Here is a 24,003-nt window from a genome sequence, read left to right on the forward strand (position 1 = left end):
AGAAGTGACTTTGCCACTGAGTTAAGGATCTTGAGACAAGAGAGTATCCTGGGTTATCTGAATGGGACCTAGATGCCCACAGGTGTCCTTACCCCCTTTTTGGGGGCACCTTCTCCACCCAGACCCGTGCAGAGCAGAAGGAGCCTTCACATGCAAAGGAGAAGGCCACATGACCAAGAGGGAGGAGCTGGAGTGATGTGGCCACAAAGCAAGGGACCCCAGCAGCCACCAGAAACGGGCATAGGCAGGAAGGAGTCTCCCTAGAGCCCCCAGAGGGAACTCAGCCCTGCTTACACCTTGCTTTTAGCCTGGTGATACTGATTTCAGACTCCTAGCCTGTGAGAGCGTAGATTTCTGTAGTTTGAATGCACTCTGTGGTATTTTGTCTCAGCAGCCACAGGGGAATAATAGCCACTCCTGTCCTGCTTGGCCAAATAGGAAGAGCAGGGTGGGAGGCCGTGGCTCCAGCAGTGGAACCAGGCCTCAGACCCTGCCAGGTGGAGGTATGCCCCTGCAGGACGCTGGGGTAACACCCAATGCTCCCAGGAACCAGTGTGGGGCAGGACCCCCAGGCCAGTCCAGCAAGGCACCCTCAGGGAGGGCAGTCCCCCCAGCAACTGGCAAAGCCATCTCAGCAACTGGAGGCTAATGGGTCCGGGAGAGCCGTTCTCAACTCGGGATGATTTGGCCACTGGTGGTGGTGGTAGTAGGTGCTGTACATCTAGCAAGTAGAAGCCAGGGAAGCTGCTCAACACACAGCAATGGCGGGACAGCTCCCTAGCAAGACTATTTCACTCGAAATGTCAACAGTGCTGAGCGTGAGAACATGGGCAATTGTTGGAGCTGGGGACTGGGGCGGGGTCCTATTTCATCCAACCTTTTCCTGGCACAGAGCGCAAGATCCAGAGATGGTCCTAAGGCCTGGCAAGAGTCAGGGGCAGGTGCCCCTGGCCACAGCCCTGCCTTCCCACCAAAAGGCAGGCCCCAGACAGCCATACTGCGGAGGCCCGGCAGGGGTGGCCTGGGCAAGGCCAGCCTGTCGCTAGGTCTCAGTTTCCGCACCTCCCTGCTGGTGTGTTGTGGAGGACTTAGGAACTCCGTGTGTGTGCTTTCTAAGGGCGCCTTCCCACAACTAGACCCTGAATCAGGCTGAGATCCACCCTCCTCTTTAATCTTGGACTAGAGGGTATACAGATGGGGAGTGGAGCCTGGGGGGAGGGTAGGCCACAGTCTTGGGTGACAGGCCTAGGGAAGGCTTGGGGGTCAGGGCAGGGCCACAAGGGGCTCTGGGAGAGGGCTCAGCCCCCACAGTTGTCCATCTTCCAGGCTGTCCCCACCTCTTGTAGCCCCAGGCCGACCCTCCGCCAAAGGGTCCAGATCCTGCCTGAGTGCTTGGTCCCACGGTCAAGGCCAGCCTGGGCACACACTGATGGTGGGCCGATTGCAGCTCTCAGGAGCAGTGTCCTCAGTAGCCCGAGGCCTCCCCACCTTTCCTCGGATCTGCTGCGGCACACACGCAGACCCCGTCCTGGGACACAGCCTGGACCACATTCAGGAAAAAGGGACTCTTGGTCTCGTTGTGGCCCCTGGCCTGGAGCCCCTTCTGCACCTCCTGGAGGGGAGAGAAGGCCAGTACACAGGTGAAGACAGCTTAGCTCCACCTGTCCAGGGGACGGGGCTCCGGGCAGAGATCTGAGTCCCGACTGAGAAGGCAGGACTGGGCATCAGTGGCGGTGAGGATGGGAGGGCACTGGGTGTAGCCTCGTCTGGAGGGCCTGGAGTCTGTGGCCTCCCACAAAAAGTCCCAGTGGAGGAGCCGGGCCCCAGGGAGCATGGCAGGGAGGACATCACCCAGGCCAGAGGGAGCTTGAGATGCAAGATCATTTCTGGCCTGGATCTGAGGACACCCTGGGGAGTACCCTATATAGGGAGGGAGCACCTCAGACTCCGAGAGTCCTTAGCCTCCAGCCCCCAAGGCCAAGGTTCTCAGGGACTACACACTCCCTTGGAGTAAAGTTCCTCACTCTATGGTCCTCAGCGCTCTAAGCGCCATGGGAGGAAGCCTTGACACCAAGAGCACCTCACCATGGACAAGGCAGCTTTGAGGACCTTAAACCCCAGCTGGCTGAACGGACCCCAGGCAGGAAGCTCAGAGCCTTCAAAAGCTGCCAGGCTTTTTTTTTTTTTTTTTTTTTTTTTTAAGATTTTATTTATTTATTTGAGCGAGAGCAAGCGAGAGAGAGAGAGAGAAAGCATAAGCAGGGGAGAGGTGGATGGAGAAGGAGAAGCAGACTCCTTGCTGAGCAGGGAGCCAGTTGTGGGACTTGATCCCAGGACCCTGGGATCCTGACCCGAGCCGAAGGCAGATGCTTAACTAACTGAGACACCCAGGCGCCCCAAAAGCTGCCAGACTTTTAAATTAGACCTTAGCAAAGGGTGTCTGCCCGCCCAGAGGAGCTCTGCGGGAGGTGACTATCTGCTGGGCAGCAGTCTGGATGAGAGAATCTAGCTCTGGGGACCTGCTCGTGTGGGGGGAAGCAAGAAATGTTCGTAAGCACCAGCACTAATGTGACCCCCACGCCTCAGAAGGAAATCGCTATGCAGACTGTCACAGAATAATACTCTTACAACTAAACTTCACACAGAAAAGCCACAAGTCATACAAGGAAACAGATCATCATGAGAGAGAGTCCGAGAGGCCACAGCCAGGAACACTAGCGCCCAGAGGGAACAGAACAGAGCGGAGACCAATGTGCAGAGGTGCTTGGCCTGGGAGAAGCATGGACGACACCCAGTTTTCTGCCTTGGAGGCCACAAGACTGGCCTGGTGCCTTCCCCACTGAGCTTCTGACCTGCCGATGGCCCCAGCAGGGGAAGTGCGCCCAACCTAAGACACTCAGGGGCTGAGATCCCATGGGAGGCTTTGAGCAGCATGCACTGAGGCATCTGTCTTGGTGGTGGCGGGGACAGCGGCCTTACCTGGCTGAAGTTGGGCTCGTACTCCACATGGCCCTTGCTGTTGACATGCAGGATAGGGGCTGCAATGGCAGTTCTCAGGTCAAAGCCAAGCCACAGCTTGTTTATGATGGCCTGGGGGAGAGAAGGAGAACACAGGAGGGGAAGGAGGGGTCACCAGCCCTGGGTGGTGGACCCACCAGTTCCTGGCTGGAATTTGCGCTCTCCCAGGCCCACCGTGCACCAACCCGTCCCTGGCCCTGGGAGAGCAGAAGTTCCAGCCAGGAGCTCCCTGACTCACCTGGGCCACAGCAGAGATGATGAGCTCCCCACCAGCCCCACCGATCACCAGCTTTGACCCCTGGGCTGTGTTGACCAAGATGGAGGGAACCATGGATGATGGAGGCCGCTCACCTGGAACTGGAGGCCGGACAAGTGTCACCTGCGGCCTCACTTTCAGCCAGCACCCTCCGGAACCCCCCTCCGTCTGTGTCTCCATTCACCACGGTGCACACTGGGGCTGGCCCAGGGGCTGCCCGCCTTCCCCCTTCTCACCAGTGGGGCCCTCAGGCTCACCGGGTTGGGGGGTGACCTCGGAGCCCGGGGGGCGCCTCCAGCATAAGTCCAGAAGCTCGTTGTTGAGCAGGACGCCCGTGCGTGGGGAGTACAGCATTGCTCCAAAGCTGCGGGCAGAGGCGGAGTCTGGGCTCCCGGCCCGGCACGGGTGCCCGAGCCCCCCGTGTTCGCGACAGCCTGCTAGCACGCCGGAGCCGCCACTCGCCCCCAGAGATGCACCTGTGCCCCCCATCAGGGTGTCCTTCTGGGTAAAGCTCATGCCCAAGCAGGTCCTGGCTCCGGGCCACCCATCAGCAGCCTCCCAGCCGGAGAAGCCAGAGGTGGATGGCCCCTCCGACAGAGAGGAAGAAGCAAAGGGAAAAGCAAGGTATTGCCCCATGGACACAAGCAAGGGGACACCGGGGGCTCGACAAACCAGCTGAGGGGGCAAAGGGGCAGGGCCCGGGGCCAGGCAGGCACATACGGCGTGTTGATGGTGCTGGTAGCTGCCACAGCGCTTCCGTCCTCCCCCAACACAGACACATGCGACGTGCCCGTCTTGTGGTCCCAGGCCCTGGCCAGGCTGTAGTGGCTGAGCTGGTGGTCACCGCGAGTGTCGATCTGCTGGCGGATATGCTGGGCCAAAGCCTCTCCCAGCAGGTCCTGGGAGGCGTTCTGGGGTGGCCGGGCAGGTGGCAGGTCAGTGAGGGGCCGGGGGGGCCCACAGAGAAGAGGGTCCCTTGGGAGGCCCTCCCCAGTGTGTGCCGCTCAAGCCCAGGCTACCCCCAGACCCGGCCCATCCTCCAGGTCCTCTGAAGTATGGTGCCAGCACCTACTAAGGTCCCTATAGTACTTGCCACTTCAGGGCCCCTTCTAATCCACAGACCCGCCTCACCCTCCCTGCCAGGCTGTCCTGTCCTAAAACTCCATACACACCCCTCCAACCTCACCCAGTCAGACTCTCGGGGTCCAGGGACAGCCTCACCTTCCCTTCATGCTGAGCCCAGGGGCCGGGAAGGGGGGTCTCCAGCGGCCACAAGCCGCCTCACCTGGATATCCAGGTGGCTGCGGGGGTCCCACAGCCGCCACCTCTGTCCCCCGGCAAACTTGAGCGTCTCCACAAGGTGATGGTACAAGTTCACACTCCCCTCGGACCTGGCCACTGACTCCGAGGAGAAGTTGAACCCTGGGGAGGGGACGGGCGCAGGTCGGGGTCACCCTGTGTCGTGGGTGGAATGTTGGCCCCCCTCAAAAAAGACTTGTCCATGTCCTAATCCCCAGAACCTGTGAATACTACCTTAAATGGCAAAAGAGTGAATTTTACCTTATATGGCAAAATGTGTGATTAAGTTAAGGATCTTGAGAAGAGCAGATTATCCTGGATTATCCCGGTGGGTTCTAAATGTAATCACACAATTAAATGTAATCTTATAAAACAGACGCACAGAGAAGAGGGCGAGGCTGTGTGAGTGAGCAGGAGGCAGAGACGGGGATGCAGCCGCAGCCTGGGAGCGCTCGCGGCCACCAAGAGCTGGATGAGACAAAGAACAGATTGTCCCCCAGAGTCCCCATAGGAGACATGGATCAGCTGACACCTTGATTTTGGACATCTGGCCTCCAGAACTAGGAGAAAATAGATTTCTGTTGCTTTAAGCCTCAAGTTTGTGGTACTCTGTCACGGGAGTCACAGGGAAGTGACACAGGCTAGCTGCGAGCAGCCCCAACCCTGGGCACAGCCGGGAACCCCCCTCGCCATCCCACAGGCCAGGCCTCAGCCCCGGATGCACACGCTGACCAGGCCGCTCACCACCTTCCGAGCCCACCTGCGGGGCCGGACTGGCCGGGTGGACGACCTCCGACCCTTCAGTGAAGCCCCAGCGTGGACTGCGCCAGAGGCCAGCTCTAGGACACAATGTCTTGACCCGTTTCCACAGCCCCATCTTTGGTGTCCGAGGAGGGGCTGAGCCGGAAAAGGAAGGCGGCCCAAAGCGACAGCCGGGCCCGGAGCTCCCAGTGGGGCAGGACTCTGGGTGGGAGCACCGGGAGTCTTACCTTTGAGCACGTTGAGGATGAGGCTGAGAATCGCGCCCCCTGCAGGTGGTGGCGGTGAGTACAGGGTGTAGTCCCCCAGGGGCATCTCCAGGGCATCCACTACCTCCGGCTGGAAGGAGGCCAGGTCCTGCGGGGTCAGCCTACTGCCTGAGGCGAGACAGAAGAGACCCCATGTACGGACGGGAAAACAGGCAGAGTGACAGCCCCTGATCCCGGGTCACGTGCTGGGGATCCCCACACCAACTAGCCTCCGAGAGCCCTAGGGGTGATGGAGGTTCTGCGGGCAGTGCCGTCCGGGCTGGACCCTAGAGCCAGGCGAGGGATGGGTGGACAGAGGCCAGAGGCGGGCACGTTGGTGGGAAGAGGACAGGAAGGTGAGAGAGTGTCAGTCACACTCTGACGGATCATGAGGGTGGCCAGCTCCAGGCCCAGGAGCCCACTGTGACTCCCTATGGCCACCACTAGCTCCCTAATTTATGGGGGGCTCTGCTCCTCGAGGGCCCCAACCACAGGGTCCTTGAGGCCAGCAGTAGGCAGGCCTGGACGCCTGGCCTCCCCAAGTCCTGGAGCAGCTGACATTCCGGCAGGGCTTGGGGAAGGGCCTGCCCTCCCCCCTAGCACCCAGAGCCCAACTCTTTCTCTGGCAGGGCTGGGGGCTCTGAGGCCTCAGCGCAGCTGACCTTGATTGGCAATGTCCTCCAGCAGCGTCTGGCCCAGTGTCCCTGTGTAGAAGGCCTCTGCACCCTCCGTGGCCACGGTTTCCAGGGTGGCGGCCAGTGCGGGCCAGGGGAATGGGTCCTGAGCCCTCAGGGGTTCTGTGCCGTTGAAAAAGAGCTGCCTGGGGAGGTGGGGGCAGCCTCAGGGTGGAGCGGGGCCCCAGGAGGCAGCCACACTCCTGCAGGGGCTCTTGTGGGTTCCTTGGGACCCTTCAGGGAGGCAGTCCTGGTCTGGGGTCCTGAGGGGCTGGTGTAGACATCAGGGGAGACAGTTCCTCTAAGATTGGGAGGCTGAAGCCTCTCACCTCACTCATCACCCTGGCTGGGGGAGGGCACGCTCCCTCCTCGGGCCTGGGACTCCCCTGGGAAGACAGGGTCAGTGGCCTGACACGGGCTTGGGGGGTGGAGAAGGGCGGGACAAGAGGGTGGTGGCCGAGCCCAAATCCACATCCTGGAGTCCCATCACTTGGATATAAACCCCTTCTGGCCTGAGCCCCTCTGATTATTCTGCCACCTCGCTCAAAGTTCTGGCAATCGAGACAGCAAAGTACTGGCCTTCCTGGCCTTCGGGCCCCCAACACCTGCACAGGGTCAACCCTACTCCAGTTCAAGGAGGGGCTGAGGTGGGACTGGGGTGGGAGCCAGGCAGACAGGCCATAGCCTGAACCCAGGAGCTGAGCGGGGGCCCGGGGACGCCTTGGGGAAGTGCTCACCTCAGGGATGTCTTGTACAAGGAAGGCCGTAGGAAGTCGTTCTGCAGGAACTGACTGAGGATGGAGGGCATGCGGTAGTCCCCTCGGAGCAAGGAGACGGTCGGCCAGAAGAGCCGTGCCCAGGGCAGGCGGCCGTGGCGGCGGTGGGCCTCGGCATAGCCACGGAGCTCCCCGGGCACTGCAATCCACTGGGCCCCTGCAAGGCACAGTGGTGTCATGTCCCTGCCCTCAGCCCCCTAGCCTTCCGCAGGGGTTCTCCACCACCCCCATGCTCGCCCACCCGCTTGGTCCCCCTGGCATGGCAGCCAGAATGAGCTTTCTGGAGCCCACACCTGACTTGGTCCCTCCCTGCTCAACCCTCCCCCCCCATCGCCCCGTGGCTCCCCACTGCCTTCCATCAGGGCCCAGCACAAACAGGCCCCGGGACCCCCTACCCCACCCAACACCCCATCTCCACTGAACCTTCCAGGCCTTTGCCAGGCTGGTCCCTCTGCTTGGATCACCACTCCCTACTCAGCCCTGTCCCGGGAAGACTCCCCCAACTCCAGCGGGTCAGGACCTCCCTGGGGGATCCCCATTCGATAGCTGCACAGCCTGTCCACAAAGCCCCTTCGGGGGAGGGTTCTGATCCACCCCAGTGGCCTGGTGGGATGAGAGAGGGTGGCCCCTCCAAGGGCCTCACCTGTGCCCAGTGGCTGGGCCCGTTCACACTGGTCCAGTAGGCCCGGGATGTAGTTGGCAGGCACTGTCTCCCTGGCATTGATGACTTCCACCTTCCCTAGAGTTGGGGCAGGGCATGTGAGTGCTCAGGGGCATTCCTGGGGCTGCCAGTCCTCACCCCACACCATAGTCCCCCCTCATATGGCCCTGGCCCTGCTCTAGGCCTCAGCTTCTCTCTTTGTACTTTGAACTGGCCTCTGTGCTGTAGGGGCCAAGAGCGGGCCACCCAAAGATAGGCCACTTTGGCTTGAAGATTATTTTTGAGTTAAAAGCAATTAAGACCCAAAAGAATCCAGAAGAGCTTTTTACCTCCCCCCTACTGCTGCCTGAAAGAATTTAGACAGAGGACCTGCTCCAGGAAGAGAGCCATCACCATAGATGACTACAGTACGATATAAACTAGTAAGGGGCGACAGGGAGGGACGTTGCAAGGCCTTTGGTAAAAGTCCTCTGTGTCCCATTGTTGCCCAGTGGCCCCGCAAACAGTTTACTCTTCTTTATCTTCCCGTGAGTTGCATTCCTTCCCTTTGAAGTCCCAGACCCCTACCCCCTTCTCCTTAGCTCATTTTGTCTGTCTTTGGGATTTCCATGTCTGTGTGGATTCCCCACACATGGGAAATTAAATTCGATTTTGCCCTGTTAATTTATCTCATGTCAATTTAATCCTTAGTCCAGCTAGAAGGACCTTGAAGGGCAGAAGAATTTCTTCCTCCCTGACAATGCTTCTATTTGAGATAGGTTGCGGTGGCTTTGCCCAGACAAGGTAGAGGAAGTGGGGGGCACCAAGAGGACCCAAGAAGGGCCATGGGTGCACAGGACAGCTCGGCAAACACTTAAGATGTTTGTAAGCACCTCACTCTTAGTGCTTGTGGACATGCCCGTCCTCCCCATGGGGTCCCTGGTATGAACTCACCTGTGGTTGCATTGTAGATGGTGAAGATGACCCCTCCGCCCAGGCCCATGCTCTGAGGGTTGACGACTCCAGTGCAGACCAGAGCCGCAATGGTGGCATCCACAGGTGAGCCATGCTGCTGGAGGATGGCTCTAGGGGACACAGCACAGAATAAGAGGCCTGGCTCCCCAGCCCCAGCCTCCCAACATGGGCTTGCTTGGCTGGCATTTACCAGGGAATGGTGACAGGTGGGTGACCACCTGCTGCCACCGAACTCTGGTCAGAGACCACATTGGGCTGCCCCCTCAAGTCCAGCTGCTCACAGGTCCAGAGCCCTCTACAGATTGCAAATTGTAATACCATTTACACTGCCCCTTGCCTTATAGAAGGTACTTCTCAGTCTGTGCTGGGCTTTTGCCGCCATGATTCCCTAGCCCCTCCCAGCAGCCCTGGCTCATTTGCCTGGGCCAGACCCCCAGTCCCTCCCAGCAGTCCAGGAGCCCAGCCTAGGCAGCCCCCAATCCACATCCCAGTGGGGCTACAACAGGTCCCAACCCTTTTAAAACTGGACTTTTTCAGGTGACCCCAGGATCTTGCTCTGCCACCAGGGGCTTGGGCTAATGAGTTCTCCAGCCCCTCCTGGGGCCCCAGCGTCTGCAGGAATATTCTCTGGTCTCAGTCTCCCACTTGTCTGTGGGCACCAAGGGGTGGGCCTTTTAGCTCCAAGGTGCTAGTCAGACTGGTCTGTGTCGAGGAAATGACCCTGTTCCCAGGGCACAGCCCTGCCCAGTTCACGGGGGAGCTGCCTCTTCCTGCACACTCAGGAATCCTCCCCAGCACTTCAAGGAAGCAAGCATTGAAACCAGTTACAGAAGGGGAAACCAAGGCCCAAAGAGGGAGTGGAACTGGTGGCCCTCCCACACCCCATAAGACCTCTGACCCCACAGGGCCTCCCTCGGCTCGGGCACCTCAGCCTGACCACTCCACCCTGGGCTCACAGCCTCCCCTGAGCCACATGCCCCTGCTCTGGGCCCACCCGTGGGCACACATGGCTACAGCGTGGATACATGCAATGTTGGAACAAGGAAACGGGAGGAAGCCAATAGCATGACACAACAAAGACGGTCACATCCAGACAGAGAGAAACACAGATGCTTCATAAGATTAAAACACCACAAACAAAAACAAAAGACAAACTGGAAAATAATAAAAAAAAAAAATTCCCATCACAAAAGCCTCATCTCGTCTGACCCATTGTTCCCTGCCTCTGGAAGTGCTCTCTGCACTCTGCTTCCAGAAGACATGCTCCCACCACCACCACCCACCGTGCTCTCGTTTCCCCCTACCTCCCTGGCCTCATGCTGTTGGGGGCCTCGCACTCAGTCCTCCGTCCTTGTACACCTATATCTTCTCCCAGATGAGCTGATCTAGGCTCAGAGCTTAAAATGCAACCTCCACACTGATGACCCCCAAGTTTTATCTCCAGCTCAGGCCTCTCGCCTAAACTCCAGACACATCCCCAGCCATTCACAAGATGACTCCTCTGGGTGTCTAAGAGGCATTTCTTTTTTTTTTTTTTTGGATTGGCTCGGGTTTGTTTGTTTCTTTAAGTTTTTATTTGAGGCATTTCACTCTTAACATGACCGAAACTGCACTTCCTTCCCAACTCTGCCCCCCAAAATGGCTCCCTTCCTACCTTCACTACCTTAGAAAAGGACACAAGCATTCACCTTTTTGCTCAGGCCATGAACGTTGGAGTCACTCTTGGTTGGTCACTTTCTTTCATCCCCAGATCCAAGTCACCAGCGTCTCTCACTGGGTTATTGCAACGGTCTCCTACTTGGTCCCCCGCATCTGCCTTACCCCTTCTGTTTTAACAAAATTATCTGGCAAAATGTAAATCAGACATCCCTGTAATGGGAAATGAAATCATTCAGATCAGATTTCCCACAGACCTCTAGACGAGCCAGATAAAGAGAAAATATCCACTTAAAGGCATCACAAGCAGGGAAGAAATGCAGGCCTAGAGACCGAGGAACCTGGCATTTGGAGGTGCTTTCCCCTTCAAGATGTTTGCCAGTCCTGAAAGAAGTGGCCGAGAGGCCACATAGTGCTTTTGACATCCTTATGTGGCTGGGGCCGGGGCATGCTGGTGAACCGCCCTTGGCAATGGGTCCTCACTCTGGGAGTAAAAGGAGAAATAAGCCAGCCCTAACAAGCCCAGTGGCCCAGCTTCAAATCATCACTTTCAATCAAATGGGATTAAATTAGTTCCAGAATGCTGGTATCCTGGGCCTCAGATTATTTCTAACAATTATTTTTAACAATTTTCAACACACTTTCCAAAGGTTAACTTTAAAATAACCGAGCCAGGGGCGCCCGGGTGGCTTAGTCGTTAAGCGTCTGCCTTCGGCTCAGGTCATGGTCCCAGGGTCCTGGGATCGAGCCCCGCATCGGGCTCCCTGCTCGGCGGTGAGCCTGCTTCTCCCTCTCCCAGTCCCCCTGCTTGTGTTCCCTCTCTCGCTGTGTCTCTCTCTGTCAAATAAATAAATAAATAAAATCTTCAAAAATAAATAAATAAATAAAATAACCGAGCAAACCAGGCAGTAATACAACATAAACAAAGCCCAAGAGAAAGCACAAACAATAGAAGAAAGAGACCCATAGGACCTCCGATTATGAAACTGTCAGACCACAGACTTTAAATAACTACATTTAAGGATATAAAAGACAAGATTAAGGATTTCCCCAGAGAAATGGCAACGATAAAACATGGAATTAGGAGCTCAATGCTAACAGTGCATTAACAACAGATTGGACACAAAAATTTTTAAGAGATTTTTATTTATTTATTTGAGTGAGAGTATGAGAAAGAGAGCAAGAGCAAGAGCGGGGAGGAGCGACAGAGGCAGAGGGAGAAGCGCACTCCCTCCTGAACAGGGAGCCGGATGCGGGGCTCGATCCCAGGACCCTGAGATCATGACCTGAGCCAAAGGTAGATACTTAACCTACTGAGCCACCCAGGCGCCCTGGACACAAATTTAAAAAAAAAAGATGAATTCAATACAAAATATTGAAATTTAAGTACAGAGTGGGGAAAAAAGTATAGAACATATAGAAAATATATTAAGAGACACAGGGATAAAATGACAAATATATATATCTATCCATCTATCTATATATCTATATATCTATATAGATATATAGATATATATATATATCATGTGAGCGCTAACCAACATGTATAACTATATTAATTTCAGACAAAGTAGACTTTAAGAAGAAAAACATTATTAGAGACAACAGGAACACATTAATATTATAAAAAGCTCAATTCAACAGGAAGATATAAAAACCTGGATGTGTGTACATTAACAGTTTAAAAACATACAAAGCAAAACTTGGCAGAATGAAAAGAAGAAGTAGACAAATATACATGGTAGGAGACTTTAACATACTTCTCCCAGAAACTTATAGAACAAGCAGGAAAAAAAATCAGTGAGGCTATAGAAGATTTGAATGCCACCACTATAATAAGCTGAATGAATTGACATGTACAGAATGCAGTACTCAACAGTCAAGCAGTTGAATACATGTTCAAGAACACATAGAATATTTGTATAAACAGATCATCAAATGTCAGAAAACTGAAATAATATAAATGACTTAGAAAACCCCCATGTAGGGGCACCTGGGTGGCTTAGTCAGTTAAGCGGCTGCCTTCGGCTCGGGTCATGATCTTAGGGTCCTGGGATTGAGCCCCACATGGGGCTCTCTCCTCAGCGGGGAGCCTGCTTCTCCCTCTCCTCCCTGCTTGTGCTTCTCTCTTGCTATCTCTCTCTCTCTCTCAAATAAATAAAGAAAATCTTAAAAAAAAAGAAAAGGAAAGAAAATCCCCATGTAGACTCTTACACTCTTGGTGGGCATGCAAGCTTGTACAACCACCCCGGAAAACAGTATGGAGATGCCTCAAACAGTTGAAAATAGAGCTACCATATGATCTAGCAATTGCTCTACTGGGTATTTACCCCAAAGATACAAATGTAGGGATCTGAAGGGGTAGGTTCACCCCAATGTTTATAGTAGCAGTGTCCACAATAGCCAAACTATGGAAAGAGCCCAGATGTCCATTGACAGATGAACAGATAAAGAAGATGTGGTATACACACACACACACACACACACACTAGAATACTACTCAGCTATCAAAAAAATGAAATCTTGCCATTTGCAACGATGTGGGTGGAACTAGAGGGTATTATGCTAAGTGAAATAAGTCAATCAGAGAAAGACAATTATCATATGATCTCACTCATGTGGAATTTAAGAAACAAAACAGAGGATCATGGGGGAAGGGAGGGAAAAACAAGACAAAATCAGAGAGGGAGACAAACTATGAGAGACTCTTAATCATAGGAAACAAACTGAGGGTTACTGGAGGCCAAGGGGGTGAGGGGATGGGGTAACTGGGTCATGAACATTAAGGAAGGCATGTGATATAATGAGCACTGGGTATTATCTAAGACTGATGAATCACTGGGGCGCCTGGGTGGCTCAGTCATTAAGCGTCTGCCTTCGGCTCAGGTCATGATCCCAGGGTCCTGGGATGGAGTCCCACATCGGGCTCCCTGCTCCGCGGGAAGCCTGCTTCTCCCTCTCCCACTCCCCCTGCTTGTGTTCCTGTTCTCGCTGTCTCTCTGTCATATAAATAAATAAAATCTTTAAAAAATAAAAATTAAAATTAAAAAAATTAAAAAAAAAGACTGATGAATCACTGACCTCTACCTCTGAAATTAATAATACACTATATGTTAATTAATTGAATTTAAATTTTAAAAAATGAAAATAAAAGGAAATCCTCATGTGTTTGGAAATCAAGAAAAACACTGATACATAGCCCATGGGACAAAGAAGACATTACAATGGAGATTAGAAAGTGTTTTGAACCAAGTGCAATGAAAATATCAAACATCAGAATGTGTGGGGTAATCAGCAATGGTGTGGGAGGACTGGGAAGGGAGGCAATGGGTCTGAAGAATTCCCACATTCGCCACAAGGTCATAGGAAAGTCTGGAGGGCCAATCAATCTGAGAATCTTCACTCAGATGAGTGTTACAGATTGGGTTTGGCAGTCTCCAGCTTATGGGTGAGTGAAAGGTGGACAAGGGAAGTCATGGTGCTAAAGAGTTCTGGATCCTGAGAACTCTCAAAATGAATAAACCAATGTTCTCCTCCAGGGGAGAGAGACCTGCCCTGATGAGAAGCTGCTGTAGTAGAAGCAAATTGAACAGGACTGGAACCACAGAGGTAAAGGAAAGAGAAAACAATTACCAGAAAGTAAGAGACCAGATATATATGTCCATTTTGTGAAAACAGCAGAAGGAATTCAAGAGCCACAAAGTGATAAAACTGTTTTGACCTGCCTTCCAGCCTAAAAGTATAGGAAAATTCATCTTGCTTGAACATGAACAATAAAACATATTGAAGTCACACCCCCTACAGAGATGTTATAAGGAAAGAAGATATAAGGAGCAAAATAATGACCTATGAAGGCATACCAGAAAGACAAGCCTACAAAGCAGATGTAAATAGCAACTTAATATTTCAAAATGTGCCAAAATAAATTAAAAGGATTATAGAAGCAATGAAGGGGCAGCATACATCAGAATTAGAAAAACTGCAAATGAAGAGATTGGAAAAGATGACTTAAAAAACACAATTATAGAAAAAAAAAAACTAAAATTATATGACTTAGGAAAAAATAAAACATAAAAGAAAAAACTCTCAGAAATGAAGGCTAAACAAAGATAAACACAGAGCAAATACCTACAGAGTTTCCTTAAAAAGAAAGAGAAGATGAGAAGGGGGAAATTTTTTTAATCAAAAAGAAATGGAAAAGAGATTTTAAAATATAAAAGATAGGCAAGAAGATCAAACATAAACTTAGTAGGAGCCCCAAAGTGGAAAGCCAAATCTCTGGGACAAAGAAAATAATAAACACTATAATTCAAGATAACTTTCTTCATTTAAAAAGAAAAAAACAAAACAAAACACAAAACTTACCCTGTATTGAAAAGGGCACTCCACTGCATGGAAAAATCAATTAAATAGCCAACACTGAGGCATATTCTAACAAACCTATTGGACTTTAATAACAATAATTATTTGGGTATCTAGAGAAAAATATTAACTCACTTATAAGAGAAAGAAAATCAAATTGTCATCAGACTTTTCAACACCAATGCTTTGTGCCAGGAATGATGAAGTGTTATAATCAACTCATTCAAGGAAAGAAAATGTGAACCAAAGATTTTATATCCAGCTAAACTGATCATCACCTACAAAGGCCACAAACTGTTATAAACATGCAAGAACTCAGTGAATATTTTCCCCATGAAAACTCCCTGAGGAATCTAATAGAAAACAAACTTCAGACAACCAAAATAATGGGAAAGACTGACATGAGTGGGAGTAGGAATTAAATATATATTTACTGTAGATCTAAGACTAAAAATGATAGTTATTATGGAAACAGGACAGCAATGTAATGTCTATTGCTCTGAAAATGGAGGCACAGTACAACCATAAAAAATGGAGTGGGGATATGGTTTTGAGGACATGACTGTTGTCTTTTACTTATGGGCCAGTCAAATGACAGGTTAAAAAAAATACTCTGGTTTACAGGACCCCAGTATTGATCAAAGTGAATGTGCCTCTGTTATTGTGCACGAAACCGGATGTTTGGTTGTGTTAAATGAACCAGTGAAAATTTTCCTTTTAATGATTGTATGGACAGAAAACTCATTTGGTGGAAAGAGAGAAAATTAACTGAAAAAAACAGTAGAAACAGCTAAAGCTATTATGGGTGGTAAGGCCTGTTGTGTGAATAAAAAAAGGAGGGTAGGAGTGAGAAGGGAGAGGCTATGTGAGAAGTAGAATAAGGTTATTGACTGACTGATAGGTATTAACTGAGAGTAAAAAGATATCCCATATCCCTTCAGATCCTATCTTGGGAAAGAGGAGGAACAGGGGAAATAAGAAGTTTCTAGGTGGTTTCAGTATTACTCATAGTAGGGAAGTCTATCAGTCCAATGGGATAGATGTAGAAAGAGAGATTTTTATTTTAAAGAATTGGTTCATGTTATTACAGAGGCTGGCAAGTTCAAAATCTGTAGGGCAGGCCAGGAGGATGGAAACTCAGACAGGATTTCTTTTTAAAGATTTTATTTTATTTATTTCAGAGAGAGAGAGAAAGCATGAGTGGGGGAAGGGGGAGAGGGAGAAGCGCACTCCCCGCTGAGCAAAGAGTCCAATGCAGGCCTCAATCCCAGGGCCCCGGGATCATGACCTAAGCCAGAGGCAGATGCTTAACCAACTGAGCCACCCAGGCACCCCTCAGATGGGATTTTTATGTCACAGATTTGAGGCAGAATTCCTTCTCTGGGAAACCCGATTTGCATTTCAGTCCTTCAATTGATTGGATGTGGACCACCCAACATTTGGGGGTAATGTTTTACTTAAAGTCAACTGAATGAAATGTTAATCACATCTACAAAATACCCTCAGAGCAAATTCTAGACTAGTATTTGACCAAATGACTGGGCACCATAGCCTAGTTTAACCATCAGAAGAGCAAATAAAGAATATCCAAAAAAAGTAGAAGAACTAAAAGTACCATATTTATATATCTAATATTGTAATTACATATAATATATAACATACAATAAAGATATCAACAGAAATATAATAACCATTAGAGCAAAAATACAAACTTTTCTTGATATCAAAAGCTATGCCAAAAAGAGAAAATAAGTGATATATTTGCTTGTTTTGCAAATAGAAATACAGAAATAATAGCAAAAAGAAGAGCAAAAAAGGAAATGAAAAGAAAGATATGTAAATTAAAAAAAATACAGAAAAAAAATAAATCAGAGACAAATGAAAATCATTCCCTCTAAAAGACTGAACAGAAACAGGATGAAGGTGATGTGAATGAGATCTTTGAGGATATCTTTTTACATAGTTTTGACTTATATTCAAAAGTAAAATTAAAACAAAAAGGAAACCCTAAAACTGAATACAAACTGAAAAAAAAATTAAGCTAATGGTATATTGAACTGATAACCACAGAGGAAGAATAATTTAACTTCACCATATATCCTTTGTGGGATATAACCTAAGGACAACAAAACAACAACAACAACAAAGACAACCTGCAAAGGCATCTCAAATTTTACTTAGTAGATTTGTTGTTCATAGTGGTCTTGTTGAAGTAATTTTGAAACTATTTTGTGATTACTAGAGATAGAACGAGTACGTAAATATATTAACATTGATGGGAATTCCTTTGACCATGGCAGAAGAGACACACAGTATCAGACACAGGGAATGGAAAGAAGCCTATGGTCGTGGACCTCAACTGGAGGTCTCGGTACAGACTCATGATATTTGTACATTTCTTCTGGTTCTATGCACAGACACAATGTAGAAGCAATGGTTTCCCTGTCTCAGTGAACACCCCTAGCCCTCAGATCTTGATTTCTGAAATACCATAGTCTACTGATTCCTGATTTCAGATCTGGCTGAGGGAATATACAAGTAGATCCTGGAACATTTTGGGCTGGAAGTCAAGAAAATTTTCTAAGACTAATGGATTCGCAGTAAAAGAATATAGTTGCTGGCTTACAGAGGCTCCCATTGGTCGAATTTGTGACGATTTGGGCATCAGAAAGAAGAACAGGAATGGATTATAACATATTGAATCAAAACAATCCTTGAGTCAATAGTGATATTCAAGAACATCTAGGTTTGGGAGCAGGGGTTCTTTTTTCTACAGAAGAATGCAAACTACTGAATGTTGAAGAAATGACAGGTTTAGAAATCACCTTTTTGCAAACACAAATTTATTTATTCAGACAAGGATCAAAATAGATGCTAAAACATGGGGTCAAGTGTTGTTTGAAAAAAGGATATTCACCTGGTCTCAATGTATCAAACCATATGTTACTAATTTAATAAGGAAAATGATATCCCTTACAAAGGAGAGATCTGGAAGGTATCACCTTCATGAAGTGATCCAATTCAGCATCACCAATGATGAAAGAGCCTTCATGTTGAACCAGAATCTGATAATGAGGAAATAATCAGACAAACCAGGATTGTGAAGCAAGGCTGTGATTCAGCTGGACAGGCTTCTTTAAAAACGTTAATGTTATAGGGGCGCCTGGCTGCCTCAGTTGGTTAGGCAGCCCACTCTTGATTTCGGCTCAGGGCATGATCTCAGGGTCCTGGGATTGAGCCCCACATCAGGCTCGATGCTCAACCGGGAGTCCGCTTGAGATTATCTCTATCCTCTCCCTCTGCCCCTCCCCCCACTCACATGCTCTCTAAATCAATCAATCAATCTTTAAAAACTTAATGTCATAGAAGATCAGTTTGTGGTTTTTTTAAGAAGTAGGAGATAGTTCTAGATTAAAGAAGACTAAAAAACCATGACAATCACTGATTGGATACTGGATCTAAAGAGATAATAGAAGATAGATAGATGGGTAGATAGATAGATAGATGACAGAATTATTGAATCAATTGGGAAAATCTGAATTGGATGAGGTATCAAATACTACTATTATATCAAGGTCAAATTTCTTCAGTGTGATAATGGTATCAATGTTATATAGGAGAATAATCTTAGTAGATATATACTTAAGTATTTAGGGATAAAGTGCCATGATTGATGCAACTTTTAAAAAATGTAGATACATAATATATGGAGAGAGAAAAAGAAAATGAGGTGAAATATTAACAATTGGTAAACGTAAGTGAAGTGTAAATGAGCATTCTTTCCATTTTTCTGTGGGTTTAAAACTTTTTCAAAATAAAAACAGGGGCGCCCGGGTGGCACAGTGGGTTAAGCGTCTGATGCTTGATTTTGGCTCAGGTCATGATCTCAGGGTCTTGGGATAGAGCCCCGCATCAGGCTCTGTGCTCAGTGTTGAGCCTGCTTGAGATTCTCTCTCCCTCCTCCTCGGCGCCTCCAGCTCTCGCTCTCTCTCTCTAAAATAAATAAATAAATCTTTGAAAACATAAAAATATAAGCATTTGGGGGGAAATAGCCAAAACAACAGCAAAAAAATGTGTGAAATGCAGCTAAGCATGTGATTCTTGATCTCAGGGTCATGAGTTTGAACCCCACGTTGGGTATAGAGTTTATTTAAAAAAGAAAAGAAGAAAGAAAGACCCAGGCTCAGGGAGGTTGAATCTCGTGCCCTGTATCACGCAGCTGGTGAGTAGGAACTCCAGCCCAGGTAGTCCTGAGCCGGGACCATCATGCCTGTGGACGTGTGTATGGAATACAAGTCAGTGGGCATTGTGGATGCATGAGGTGCATACACGCTTCTCTACCTGCAGGATCCTTCATCAAATAGGAATGCAGCACCTACTGTCTGCAAGGCAGACATTGTCCTGGGGGCACAGTGGTGACCAGATGGTCAGAGTCCTTGCCTTTGTGGTGGCTGAGACAGACAATCAACAAACCCATGCCTAATGCCGAGGGGTTGTGATTCCTGGCCATTTGAATATCCTCTTTCATGAAGTTTCTGTCAAGATCTTTTGCCCACTTTCCTATCAGGTTTTACATCAAATGCATTTTCGGCATTATCAAGACAATCAAATAATTTTTCTGTCTTCTAAAATATGTTAAACCACCCTTGTATTCCAGCTGCATGATACGGGGCATGTGATTCAACCTCCCTGAGCCTGGTTTTGGGTTTTTTTTTATTTTGTTTTGTTTTTAAAGATTTTATTTATTTATTAGAGCGAGCGAGAGAGAGCACAAGCGGGGGAGCGGCAGGCAGAGGGAGAAGCAGGCTCCCTGCTGAGCAGGGAGCCCGATGCGGGACTCGATCCCAGGACCCTGGGATCATGACTTGAGCCAAAGGCAGACGTTCAACCGACTGAGCCATCCACGCATCCCTGTTTTGTTTTTTTTTAAGTAAACTCTACAACATGAGGCTCAAACTCACGACCCGGAGATCAAGAGTCACGTGCTCTACGGACTGAGCCAGCCCAGAACCCCAAACGTGGGTCTTTTCAGCTGTGAGTGGGAGCAGGCCTGGCCAGCAGAGAGCTGCCGTGCAGAACGGTTGTGCGTTTCTAACATGTCTGTCCCCAAGGAGCTGAGAGTCTGCTATCACCATCGCGTCACTTGGCCATCCAGGTACGCACACTCCCACGTTCGGGTGCACAGCGTCCAGGTGCACAGCCCCGGAGGGGAGGAAAAGCAGTAATCTCCTGGTGAGCTGGCCAGGAGTCTGGAGAGCCACTAGAGTCATGGGAGCTGGGACTGAAGGAAGGGGTGGGGTCACACCCCTATGAGCCTTCCCCACGGTAGGGTCCCCCGCTCTGACTCTGGGCCCTAACTCTGGCTCCTCACATCCAGTCCAAGCCACTGTAACAGTTGGTGGTCAGACTGGGGCCATCAAGGGAGCACGTCCTACGGACCAGGCGAGCTTCAGGTGCCCCCTACCCCCATGAAGGAAGCACTGGCTGAGTCCCATTTCACAGGTGGGGAAACTGAGGCTCGAAGGTTGCAACCACTTGCCAGAGTCCCTGCTTTCCTCTGCGCCAAGAGCGTGGCCCACAGACTGCTGGATGGGGCTGGAGCAGCTGATAAGACCCAGCTCTCAGGGGCCCATCCCCATCCTCACCTCTACAGTCCAGTACCAGCCCAGACTTCAGCGCTCTAGAAGGTGAGCACTCTGCACCCCACCATCCTCTTCTTCTTTTTTTTTTAATTTTTGATTTAAAAAAATTTTTTTAAAGATTTCACCCATTTATTTGTCACAGAGAGAGAGAAATAGAGAGCAAGCACAAGCAGGGGGAGGGGCAGAGGGAGAAGCAGGCTTCCCGGGGAGCAGGGATCCCGATGCAGGACTGGATCCCAGGACCCTGGGATCATGACCTGAGCCGAGGGCAGACGCTTAACTGACTGAGCCACCCAGGCGTCCCCCTTCCCCATCCTCTTCTACAGCTCCTCCCTTTACGAGTAAAACTCTGGCCTTTATAGGCCTGCTAGGGGCTGGGCAGGCACTGGGATATAGGACAGGCGATGGAGGGCTCTGGGAGGACCCCACCCCTCCAGCAGCTCAGGACTGTTTCTACCCCTGCAGAGGCAGCACAGAAGGACAGTCCCAGCTGGGCCTGCTCGCTCTGTGACACCAGAGAGCTCCCTTCTGTGCAGGCCTCATTTCCTTATAAATCAAGTGCAGCAATGAATCCCACTGGATTCTGGGAAAAGCAGTGAACCGTCACACTGAGGATCCTATGGGAGGGCAGGTATTTCTGAGTGCTCACAGCAGACACAGGTCACAGACCTAAAAGACACCACGACCCTGAAGCTCACAGTCTGCCTAGAAGACAAGCACTTACTCAGAGCCTCAGAACACCCCGTTTGCACACAAGCCTAACACGCTGGGACATAGTGCTGGAAGATGACAGACTAGAAGGGAAGGGACCTCACCATCACCGTGTGTCTATTTATCCATTACTCATGGGACTGGATCCTCATCATGCCAACCTTAAGAACCTTCCCCCAGGAGTGCCTGGGTGGCTCAGTCGGTTAAGCACCCGCCTTCGGCTCAGGTCATGATCCCGGGGTGCCAGGATCGAGTCCTGCATCAGGCTCCCTGCTCAGCGGGGAGACTGCTTCTCCCTCTGCCCATCACCCTGCTTGTGTTCTCTCTCTCTCTCTCTCGCTCGCTCTCTCAAATAAATAAAACCTTAAAAAAAAAAAAAAAAAAGAACCCTCCCCCAGGAGCTCTGGCTGCAGCAGAAGGCCCAGCCCCAAAGGAGTAAACCTGGTGCTGGTCGGGTAGGAGGAGATTGGGTCTGGGAGGCCCTGCTGGAGAGAGGAGATGGTGGTGGGGAAGCTGGGGACAGCAAGGGGAAGGAGAGTGGGCTTCAGACCGGCAGCTCCTTTCAGACCCCACAGCAGCATGGCCAGGAGCCCTCAAGGGGATGGACCTTGGCCAGGAGGCCCCCAGCCCAGCCAGGGTCTCTTGCCCCATGTTCCACAGCAGCTGGGGCCAGCTCCAGGCTCCCTCCCACTCCAGGCTTCTTAAAACAAGAACAGGAAGTGGAGAGCGCTGTTTGACAAATACACAAAACACGGGGAGAAACCACATCCTCTCTCCTCACCAAGGAGAATTGCAGGGGGCATCATGGGCTCCGAGCAGAGACCCCCAGCCCGACCCTCACACGCACAGCAGGACATGCCACAGAGACTCCTCCCCCGCAGAGAAATGTGTCAGTGGCTCCCACTGCTGGGGGCCACGCCCCATCAGTGGTCTCTGGGGCCTGAAGCCCCGGGCCCTGGTTGCATCTTTACAGCTGTAGGTTCCAGTGGGCTCGGCACCTCTGCACGCTGTCCAGAGCAGGGGGGAGGGGGGCCCACTCCCCTGCCGTCACCTGGAAGGCCCCTGGGGAGACCATGCCACCTGAGCTGCCACCCTCATCCTAGAAGGAGCACTGAGGGAGGGGAAAGAGGACAAGGTCAGGAGAGACAGATGGACAGACAGACAAAGGGAGGAAGGAAAGAAGGAGAAGGCGAATGATTGAAACAGAAAGATAAAGCATGCAGGAACGGGGAAGCCAGCACAAAGGTGACATGGGACACCACCTGGGCCAGGACTTGACCACGCTCCCCCTTGCTCCGGGACTGTCCCCTGGGTTTACAAAGCACTTTTGATCCTGACAGTGACCCATGAGGCAGTTATTCCAGGAAACAGACCCAGCCAGCAGGGAGGGGGATGATTGCTCGAGCTTCTCGTTGGCCCGGGCTGGTGGCCAAGGGCCAGGAGGGGTGTCCTGCTATGTTCTGCCCCGGTGGGCAGCGGAAGGCTCCCATGGGCTGGGCTTCCTGGAAAAGGGTTGGAAAACACCAGCTGGGGCCCCTCTCTAACACCCACCTTGCCCGGGCCGCAAACATCCAACAGTTACTGGCTGGGCCCCAGGCCCTGACATCAGAAGGGGAGGCAGTGGGGGACATGGTGCTGGCAAGGGCAGGTTTCCCAGGGCCTGGGCCAGGATGAGAGACTGGCCCTGGGCAGCACTGAGTGCACACTGACAGGCCAGGACTTGCCCATGCTTCTGGGGAACAACCCCAGCCTTGGAGAATGGCTGTGGCTTCTCTGAAGGGCCAGCACCAGTCACCAGGGTCAGCCTGGGCCAGACCAGTGATGCTGTGGCAGTGCCCTCTCCAGGCCTCCTGAGCCCTAGAGCTAGGAAGAGACTCACACACCATCTCCGTCAATAGCCCCAACCCCCCTTCTGTCCTGGGCACACATCTGCCTCCTGCTCTGTGCAAGGGTCCTGGGGCCACGTCCTTGCTGGAATCCAAACTCGTGTGGCCCCCACAATGAGTACACGCACGCACACGCACACACACACACACACACACACACACCTTCTCCACACTCTCACCACCAGTCACAAAGTCTCCAGGAGGGGCCAGCCACCGAGAGCCACCCAGCTCCCACCCACCTCTTACTCACCGTCCAATGTCCGAGCAGACCTTGGAGTCAGCGGCGACCGCAGCATGGGCAAAGGCCTGGGGGCCGCAGCCGGTGTGCCGGCGGGAGAGGACCACGGCGGGCACGATAATGGCCAAGGCCAGCCCCAACCCCAACAGCACCATGCTGACTATGGTCCTGCGGCCTTGGGCCATGGCTCGGAGGCTCGGAGTGGAGAGAAGGCAGGTGGACAGACAGATGCGTGGATGAACGCACAAGAAGATGTGCAGATGGATTCGCAGGTGACTGGGCAGGTGAACAAACAGATGGAGTCCAGAGACAGACAAACAGATTGACAGTCTAGACAGCTAGACATAGGACAGTGAGAGAAGGATGGTCAGAGAGCCAGCTGGACAGACACGGGATTGCAGACGGAGGGACAGACGGGCTTACAGACGAAGGGCGGCGCCCCGGAGGCCAGGTGGGTATATGGACTGGCAGCCAGCGGCGGGGTTGCTGCCCTACCTAAGCTCCTGCTACAGAAGCAGGGCTGGCCGCGCGCCTGAACTTCCAGTGTTCAGCCCCTGTTCTTGGCCCTGGCAGGAGGCCAGGGAGCAGGGCGTTTATGGGGAGTTTTCCTTCCAGAGAGGAGAAGCAACTGCTGTTAACTCCCTCATTCCCACAGCCTTGTCTTGATGGTCCAGACACCCCTCCTGCCCAGGGCTATCCCAACCCACGTGCTTGAGGACTTGGCACCTCCTGCCCCCGAGGGAGCCAGGGTACGGGCTGCCCAGAGCCCCCACGGCTGTTCTCCAATTCCCAGCAAAGCCGGGACAGCAGGGCTCAGGCCTGCCCAGTCCCCTCCCCTGGATATGTCTCCGAGGGACAAGGGG

The 24,003-nt window shown here is 51.3% G+C and overlaps 1 protein-coding gene across 1 annotated transcript; it reads right to left on the reverse strand.

Annotated features, from left to right (window-relative positions):
• Positions 1-1,150: 1,150 nt before the first annotated feature.
• Positions 1,151-23,747, reverse strand: GGT5 (gamma-glutamyltransferase 5). Its single transcript, XM_045887218.3, has 12 exons — positions 23,153-23,747; positions 8,625-8,755; positions 7,674-7,769; positions 6,992-7,187; positions 6,243-6,400; positions 5,563-5,709; positions 4,560-4,696; positions 3,995-4,185; positions 3,532-3,638; positions 3,257-3,375; positions 2,980-3,090; positions 1,151-1,612 (listed from the first exon to the last, which is right to left on the reverse strand). Exons 1-12 carry the CDS (start codon positions 23,323-23,325, stop codon positions 1,466-1,468), a joined length of 1,713 nt encoding a protein of 570 aa, XP_045743174.1. The 5' UTR covers positions 23,326-23,747; the 3' UTR covers positions 1,151-1,465.
• Positions 23,748-24,003: the final 256 nt, after the last annotated feature.

The sequence above is a fragment of the Mirounga angustirostris genome, unplaced genomic scaffold (genome assembly GCF_029215605.1).
Source record: "Mirounga angustirostris isolate CCGP_5_RB_7025 unplaced genomic scaffold, mMirAng1.0.hap1 SCAF_14, whole genome shotgun sequence".
NCBI lineage: Eukaryota > Metazoa > Chordata > Mammalia > Carnivora > Phocidae > Mirounga > Mirounga angustirostris.